This window comes from Triticum dicoccoides, chromosome 6A, assembly GCF_002162155.2.
Source record: "Triticum dicoccoides isolate Atlit2015 ecotype Zavitan chromosome 6A, WEW_v2.0, whole genome shotgun sequence".
In the NCBI taxonomy this organism is placed as follows: Eukaryota; Viridiplantae; Streptophyta; class Magnoliopsida; order Poales; family Poaceae; genus Triticum; species Triticum dicoccoides.
In genome coordinates, this window is record NC_041390.1 from 599,856,809 (window position 1) to 599,864,819 (window position 8,011).

The 8,011-nt window shown below is 45.6% G+C and overlaps 2 protein-coding genes across 3 annotated transcripts; one reads left to right on the plus strand and one right to left on the minus strand.

Annotated features, from left to right (window-relative positions):
* Positions 1-1,149: 1,149 nt before the first annotated feature.
* Positions 1,150-3,866, plus strand: LOC119318304. 2 transcript variants are annotated; one of them, XR_005154050.1, is made up of 2 exons: positions 1,150-1,520; positions 3,227-3,866. XR_005154050.1 is itself a non-coding variant. In XM_037592830.1 (2 exons), exons 1-2 carry the CDS (start codon positions 1,827-1,829, stop codon positions 3,604-3,606), a joined length of 723 nt encoding a protein of 240 aa, XP_037448727.1. In that variant the 5' UTR covers positions 1,150-1,826; the 3' UTR covers positions 3,607-3,866. The 2 variants fall into 2 exon arrangements, 1 of the variants encoding a protein (XP_037448727.1); XM_037592830.1 differs by having other exon boundaries at positions 1,150-2,169.
* A 183-nt stretch (positions 3,867-4,049) lies between these two features.
* On the minus strand, positions 4,050-6,690 carry LOC119318303. Its single transcript, XM_037592829.1, has 4 exons — positions 6,021-6,690; positions 5,859-5,915; positions 4,863-5,774; positions 4,050-4,766 (listed from the first exon to the last, which is right to left on the minus strand). The coding sequence occupies exons 1-4, from the start codon at positions 6,051-6,053 to the stop codon at positions 4,239-4,241; spliced, it is 1,530 nt and encodes a 509-aa protein (XP_037448726.1). The 5' UTR covers positions 6,054-6,690; the 3' UTR covers positions 4,050-4,238.
* Positions 6,691-8,011: the final 1,321 nt, after the last annotated feature.

The following is an 8,011-nucleotide window of genomic DNA, read 5'->3' on the forward strand; positions in this document are numbered from 1 at the left end:
TGACATTAAACCCACGGTACATATCAAATGTTTTTTAAAATACTCATATCACCGTAAACTTCAAATTTAACATGTTATATATAAAATTTGATTAGAAAAATATATAGAACCTGAATAAGATGTTATGTTACCTGTTAACCATTTAAAAAAACTATCTAGGGTGCAATCTGGATCAACAGTACATATCAAATGTTTTTAAAAATACTCATATCTTTTAAACCGTAGCTCTAAATTTAACATGTTGTATATGGAATTTGATTAGAACAATATATAGAATATGAATATGATGTTATTTCACATGTTAACCATTCAAAATAAACTATCGATGATGCAATCTTAATCAACGCTACATATCAAATGTTTTTTGAAATACTCATATCTTCTAAACTGTAACTCTAAATTTAACATGTTATATATGGAATTTGATTAGAAAAATATATAGAATCTTAATATAATGTTATTTTATCTTTTAACCATTAAAAAAAATTACTATCCAGGGTGCAATCTTAATCAACGGTGCATTATTCGTCTTCCTTTCATATTGGTACTGATCCGGATTGTAGATGAACATCTCAACAAAATCAGGATTGAAGACGAAATTGAAGATCTCTTGCCCTTTTCTTTGTGCGTAGTAAATCTACACCCAAGCTTTGTTTAAATAGAAGACATGTGGAATCTTGAACTTGCGCTTTTGTAGGCAAAGACCATCTTTATTTGGGCCGTATTTACAAATACTTAGATTATAGACCATTTTGTATAAATTAAGAGTGTGCGGTATTCTTTTCTTCCGGATCTTTTGCTAGTATTTTTGTAAACCATATACAGTACTACGAATTATAGTTGGAAAGCCTTGAATTTGGTCCTAATTTGTTCACCGCGAAGATGGAAACCAGGCACGGCACGCGACACCGCGTGGTGCGTGGACCATGCGCAAGCAAAGATCCAAGTCGGCGCCATTTAAAATATTTTGATCACCTGCCAAAAACAGGTGGCGCTACTGTTTAATTTTTGGCCGAGACCGAAGGGATTGACAGGTCATGGCGTGATTTCAGGGACAGATGGTTGGTGGAGCGCGTCCGATGCGTTGTCCATCTCTGGCTTTGCCTATATATAACGCAGCGCTGTCCGGAGGCAGCTCTGTCTTCTCCCCCTTGAGCCGCCGCACTGTTCTTCTTCTTCCTCCCCCAGCAGGCACCCCTCTTCTTCGTCTGAAGAACTCACCAAATAGCCAAGGCTCCTTCATCACCAACAGGCAAATCAAGTTCTCCATGGCTCCAGCGGCTGCAGCCCAACCCCCCTTCATGTGCCACACAGCCCAAGCAGCAGTTCTTCTTCATGTCTTCTCCTTGAGAAGGGGAAGAAGAACATCGTTGGACACCATGGACAGAGAAGGAGAAACAGCCAACTGGTGGGGAGTGGGGAGCAGCACCTAAGAGGAAGGAAGCCATGGGATTCAACATCATCTGCAAGCAAGATTTGGTTTGCAGGAGTGGAGCTCATGGGGGTTCAGCACCATCTGTGTAAGTCCTCTGACCAGGCTCTGAAGATGGATTTGCAATGCGTTTTTTGTTGCTGCTTCTGCTGCCTTGCATATGCTTGGTTTGCTCCTTGCATTCTCTTTGTTTTTCCTTGCTACAGAGCCCCGGAAACAGCACTAGCAAATTCTCTCGTATCCTCCCTGCTCGTACTAAAGCCCCCGCCGATCCGAACCAACCGAATTCCCCTCCCCCGCCCGCACATCTGCCCCCGCTCCGCACCCCGAAATCCCCCGCCCCTCCCCCTCTCCCCCGATCCATTCTCTCCCCTCCTCCCACCTGGCCGACGCCATGGCCTCGACGGGACCCCCGCCGCCGCCCTGCTCTCGGGGAGACCCCCGCCGCCGCCCTGCCGTCCAGCGGACCCCCACCGCCGCCATGCCCGCGACGAGGTCCCCACCGCCGCCCTGCCCTACGGGCGTTCTCTACCGCCGCGCTTCTCTGCAGGCGATCCCCACCGCCGCCATGCCTGCGAGGAGGCCCCCATCGACGCCCTGCCCTACGGGAGATCCCTACCGCCGCGCTCTTCTGCGGGCGAGCCCCACCACCGCCCTGCTCTCCCGGAGTTCCCCGCCGCCGCCCAGGGAGATCCCGGCGGCAGCCCTCCCCTCCGGCAAGACGCGGTTCTCGCCCGGTGAGTTCCATTTCCTCGTCCCTACCTTTCCCCTCGCAATCCGGTCGTCGATTTGGATGCGAGGTAGTCCGAGATCCGTTCCTCGATCCGTTCGCAGGCAGCGTGATATCCGTTCCGCTCGTGCGAGATACTCTAGTTATCCGTTCCTTAGTTCGATTCCTGGTTCGTGTTCCATTAGGGCTTAGCGATTGGATCTTGTGTTGTCGGTTCAGTCTTCTGTATTGGATCTCGGTTACTCATTCATCGGCAGTAGTTCATGAGTTTGAAGGATCTGTTATTATACTAGTTTTAATCATATTACTGATTGTGCTAGATATACAGTTTTACTAGAAATCAGCCGTCGGTTTGCCCTGTCTGGTCTTCGGGTTTTCACATGGGGGATGGATGAGGCCAGCGGGGCTCTCACATCGGGTGTGCCAATGAGCCAGTGGTGGTCCGCCGGAATATGATTCGCAAAGCCCAACAATGCCTGTTGACTGACATTTTACATTTAATCAGTTATTCAGTTTTCATGTTTTATTATTTTGTACTCAATCCTCAGTCTTGATAACCGCTTGTTTTATAGTATCGTATTTTGTCCTCAATCCTCAATCTTCATTATTATGCTCTGTTCCTTTAGTCTTTGGTTTCTCTTTGTTCAGTCTCCACCCTCTTTGTTTAGTCCCAATCCTCAGTACCTCTTTCTGCATTTGTCGGTTTAAATTAAGAATAAGAAGCTTGGTAAACAAGCAGGAAGATGCTCATTTTGCTCACCTTTTCACTTATGCCTATGTCTTTTAATTATGTATTTTCCTCAAGTCATATAGATTAACCCAGAAGGCTAACTTGATGATTGTACCATGTTAATTTCTCAATGTGCTTACACTACATATAGCTAAGGGTGTGCTTCACCATCTAAATCCAACATCATGTTACTTAACTCCTATTTTCCTCATCCCATTCCTTCTGCATTTTTGCCCCTCATTGCTATGCACCATAGCTGCCCTACAATTGTTGGCTTTAGTTCTAGACTCTTGAACTCACTCTTTGTTTTTTCGTATAATTTCATCATGTGCAGAGAAGTGGGAGGGCTACTACTTCCTTGAAGATGCCGAAGGCTATCTGTTCCAGGAGGCCGATGGTGGGTTCTACTTTTTGGAGTGCTTTGAAGGGGAGGGCTACTATTACCAAAGCGAAGAAAGTGACTACTTTCACACCGGACAAAGTCTATATGACAAGGATTACGGCCTGCAGACCCTTGATTCTGAGCTACAGGCACTCTCCCTCCACAGCGACCTCGGCAAGCGGGGCCAGCTCCTGGAGGAGCGCTGCAAGGGGAGCAAGGCGCGGGACGATGACTGCCGCGACGGTGGCTCTCCTTGCCTGAAAGTTCTTGAGGCTTCAGGAGTCTCCGGGCATCGTCATATTGCCAGGCGTGAGCCAAAGAAAGGTGTCTAGTTCCTGCTGGCAGAAGTGGATAATCTTCTTGTTGGCGAAACCCATGTTCTGATCACTCAGTAGCGCTCTAGTTTGGATTTTCTAGCCGTGTCCACTTTCACTTCCTATGAAGTGATATCCTCAACTGCGTCTTGTAATCAGCCTCAAAAGATCTACACAGACCTGACTGGACCTGATGTAATGCGTTGCTTGTGATTGTAGAAGAGTTGTCATTGGTAGGTACGTTGAAGAAATTTGCAATGAAGTCTTCAGAAAGCCAAGAGATTCGTGCTATTTTTCAGGGCATGAAAAGCATATGGTATCGTATGCTTTTAACCTTAGAAAGGTTTTTTTTTCTGGGACAGTTTAACCTCATAAAGGTGCCACATGGCACAAACGATTGGGGGCCCAACATAATAACTTCATACTCCCGTGTACATCTAGATTTTGTCCCAAACTTATAGAAAAAAGTAGCAGCATTTATGACACTGAATTGGTATCGGTACATCCGTCTAATACGTAGTTGGTAAAAATTTCTAATCTTTGACTTGGGGCAAAATGTAGATGTTTATTCATGGACGGAGGGAGGAATTCAATCCAAGTAAAACATGACAGGAAAGGTGGTTATGGAACAAACTGCCTATACAAATCACTTAGGACCGGAAGTGAATCACAGCACGCGAAGCCAAACCCAACCCCTCAGTTATCTGCTTCATCTCCTCGGCTGTCTGTGGATATCTTGATGGACAAACCTTTACCTTGATCTCGGGATCCAAGTCACCACAGCTCCCGCACACTTTCCTGTCGTACAGAGATATCTCTGTTATATTAACCGCATGTTCCACAACACATCTGATGTATCGCTTAAAATTGTCGTTGGGTTGGAAGCCATAGATGGTGAGCTTAGCCAGATTCTTGTGCTTGAAATCAGGTGCATATGGCTTCCAATTCACGTCTGCCTTTTCGCAGTAACCATTTTTCTTCCGAGCTTCTTCGTCTGTCAGCATTATGCACCAATGATCCCTTACCGCGACACACAGCTCTTCTAGGGTGGGTGCAGCTTCAAGAATAAACATCGTCCAAGCTAAATCACATCCTTCAGGAAGATTGTCTAGATTCACATGCTGTAGTTTGCCGAGCACAGGCGTGAGCAGTTTCGGGCATTCTGGTAGAACCCAGATCTGTAATAGAAATAAACAATTTAAATTTTTACTATTGTCACATATAACCATCATATAGGAATGGACAGATATGATTCATATGACTAATGAGTGTACCTTTTCACTTTCAAAATCAAGATGCAGATTGCTTATGTTCGGAACATTAGCAAGGAGCTGACTTAACTCCAGAGTCTTCTCCCAACGGACACCAGTTTTAGTGAGGCTCAGCTTTGAAAGCTGTGGTACAAAACCAAAATACAGGGGATCTTCATAAGAGTACCAATTATTATACCTCACTCGTTGGAGTTTTGGTAGACATGTCAGCTCAACTCTTGAAAATTCCCCGTAGTCTACCTCAAGCTCAACAAGCTGAGCATGTTCTACTTGCAGCACAGAATCGATCCCTGAGTCGCACTCGGTTAAACGCAAAGATGCCAAGAGTTTGCAAGTGCTGAGAATGTTGGTGATGTCCAGTTCACCAAACCTCATATTGCGCAGCCACAGGCGCCTGAGTCCAGCAAATGCATCTGGGAAAGCACCAACAAAATTATTTAACTGATTCGCAAATTGGAGAAGATCGGCAGGAGAGCAGTCCGTATAAGCCTTCTCCGTTATGATCTCAAACTCAGCTGCGCCAACCTTCTGGGTTGCCATGGCACGGGCAACAGATCTTCCAATGGTGAGAGAGACATGTGGCATCAAGACGAATCTGATTTTAAGTTTAGTAATGGCGATCTTCGGATTCCTTGTGCACAAGATGCTATCCGTTACACGAGCCACAGCATTGTTGGTTCGGAGAACTTCACCGCGGCTGAAAACACAAGCTTTATCATGGTGACCTGGAACGGAACCAGCACTTAAGAAGAACTGCGAGAGCATGGTGGGGAGATTCAGCATTTGCTTGGAGAGGATGCAGGTCCTTATAGCATCAAGTGTGTCCACCCTCTCCAGAATGTTGAGCAGGAGGTCATTGGGCAGATTGCTAAGCCTGTCGCCATTGTCAGCAGCGGCTCCATTGCGAGCTGATTTCTGCATTGCATTTAGCAGTAAGAACAAATAATAAACCTTCTGAGGATGAACCTTGCACAACAGACAAACACCAGGCACACTTACATTCCGCCTGCGACGACCATTCTTGTTGCCAGCAGCGGCTTCATTGCGAGCTGATTTCTGCATTGCATTTAACAGTTAAAAACAACAACAAATCAGCGTCCTAGCCATGAGGATGAATCGAAGGGAAGGACAAACATCAGGCACAAAAGAAGCAGCACTTACATTGCGTCTGTGACCACCACTTTTGTTCTTCATGGCTGATCGGATCAACAAATGGCCTTAAGATTTCTACCTTATTGGATCTGCGACAACAAAATTAATCCTCACTCCTACTCCTCTGTTTACTTGGACCGCCGCAACAAAGCAGACTAATCGCCGGTGAAAAACAAATCGGGGACGCCAATTTATTAGATCGATATAGGCGGCCCCTCCTCCTCCGACTCGGCCGGCTCTCCTCCAAGAGGGAGGAGATTATTCAGAGGAGAGGGAGGAGGATCCGGATTACAACTTCTCACCAGACAGACTCCGAATAAAAATCAATCCTTTTGGGCTGCCCTCGCCGCGCAATCCGAAATCGACCTCCTCTCTTCCCCGATTGCACAAGGAAATCAAATCTTCTCCCGCTTCCGTCTCCCGGGAGATTAGTTCCCCCGGAACGCAGCCAGGCATAATTACCCAGGCTGCAGAGGCGGTGGCCGGCGGCGGACGGCAGGGCCGGGGGTCGGGGTTGTCACAGGGGATGGCAGCGGAGGAGAGTGGTGGGTGGCCGGCGGAAGACGGCAGGTTGGGTAGGGAGGCTGTCGCAGGGGATGGCACGGGGTAGAATGGTGGTGGGCGGCGGGGGAGCGGGGAGGGGGTTGCCGCAGGGGACGGCGGCGCCTGCGGCCGAGGGGATGGATCCGCAAGATCGGCTATGGTTTCCTCTTATGCTACCATTTTGTTTTTTGAGAGGAAGTTCCTCTGATTTTTTCCCCAAGCGTTTGGGCCACTTGACTGAACATCCTAATCGGTAGGGCCATTGTTCTTCGGCCCACCGACAGAAAAAATAACATCTGAAAAAAATAGCTCCAATAATTTTATTATCTTCAAAAATAGCTCGAATGATTTTATAGGAGGGGGGCTTTTGGTCTATGGGTGTATATACACCCTGTACGAAAATAAATTAGTAACAAATCAATCTGTGATTGGATAGTTAGGTGAATAATGGTATCTTGCATTTTCCCGCGTTCAATGAAAAAAGACGTTCTCGCCGACTACGAGGCACCTAAGATGACTTGTGAAAAAAATCACAAAAAGAAAAATCCCCTTTGACTTCTTTTCATAAAAAATACTTTTATGGCAAAAATAGTATGAATAGTGCCTTATAATAACAAATGAATTTGTTACTTTTGCCCTGAAGTCAACGCTCATTTTTAGTCGTGAAAAATTATATACTGGTGCAAAACAAAGTCAAGTTTATTTTTGAAAAACTTCTGGACTATTTTGATTTTTGTAATTATTAAAAGAATCCCAAATACGATGCAGATACAACAAGAAACCAAAGTTTATTTCCCTAATTTTATACTCCTACTAGTACAATTCTAGCATGAATAATAAACATTTATCATGATATAAGGAAATAAATAATAACTTTATTATTGCCTCTAGGGCATATTTCCTTCAGTCTCCCACTTGCACTAGAGTCAATATAATCTAGATTACACAGTAATGATTCTAACACCCATGGAGCCTTGGTGCTGATTATGTTTTGCTCGTGAAAGAGGCTTAGTCAACGGGTCTGCAATATTCAGATCCGTATGTATCTTGTAAATTTCTATGTCTCCCACCTGGACTAGATCCCGGATGGAATTGAAGCGTCTCTTGATGTGGTCGGTTCTCTTGTGAAAGCTGGATTCCTTTGCCAAGGCAATTGCACCAGTATTGTCACAAAAGATTTTCATTAGACCCGATGCACTAGGTATGACACCTAGATTGGATATGAACTCCCTCATCCAGACTCCTTCATTTGCTGCTTCCGAAGCAGCTATGTACTCCGCTTCACACGTAGATCCCGCCACGACGCTTTGTTTAGAACTGCACCAACTGACAGCTCCACCGTTCAATGTAAACACGTATCCGGTTTGCGATTTAGAATCTTCCGGATCAGTGTCAAAGCTTGCATCGACGTAACCATTTACGACTAGCTCTTTGTCACCTCCATAAACGAGAAACAT

What these genes read in the sequence shown, in the direction of transcription:
- LOC119318304 (XM_037592830.1), top strand. Translation starts at nt 1,827, where the DNA reads ATGGCCTCGACGGGACCCCCGCCGCCGCCCTGCTCTCGGGGAGACCCC. An exon ending in CAAGACGCGGTTCTCGCCCG is followed by an intron (nt 2,170 to 3,226) that starts GTGAGTTCCATT and finishes CATCATGTGCAG; the next exon opens with AGAAGTGGGAGGGCTACTAC.
- LOC119318303 (XM_037592829.1), bottom strand. Translation starts at nt 6,053, where the DNA reads ATGAAGAACAAAAGTGGTGGTCACAGACGCAAT. An exon ending in ATGGTCGTCGCAGGCGGAAT is followed by an intron (nt 5,775 to 5,858) that starts GTAAGTGTGCCT and finishes AATGCAATGCAG; the next exon opens with AAATCAGCTCGCAATGGAGC. An exon ending in TTGATTTTGAAAGTGAAAAG is followed by an intron (nt 4,767 to 4,862) that starts GTACACTCATTA and finishes TTTCTATTACAG; the next exon opens with ATCTGGGTTCTACCAGAATG.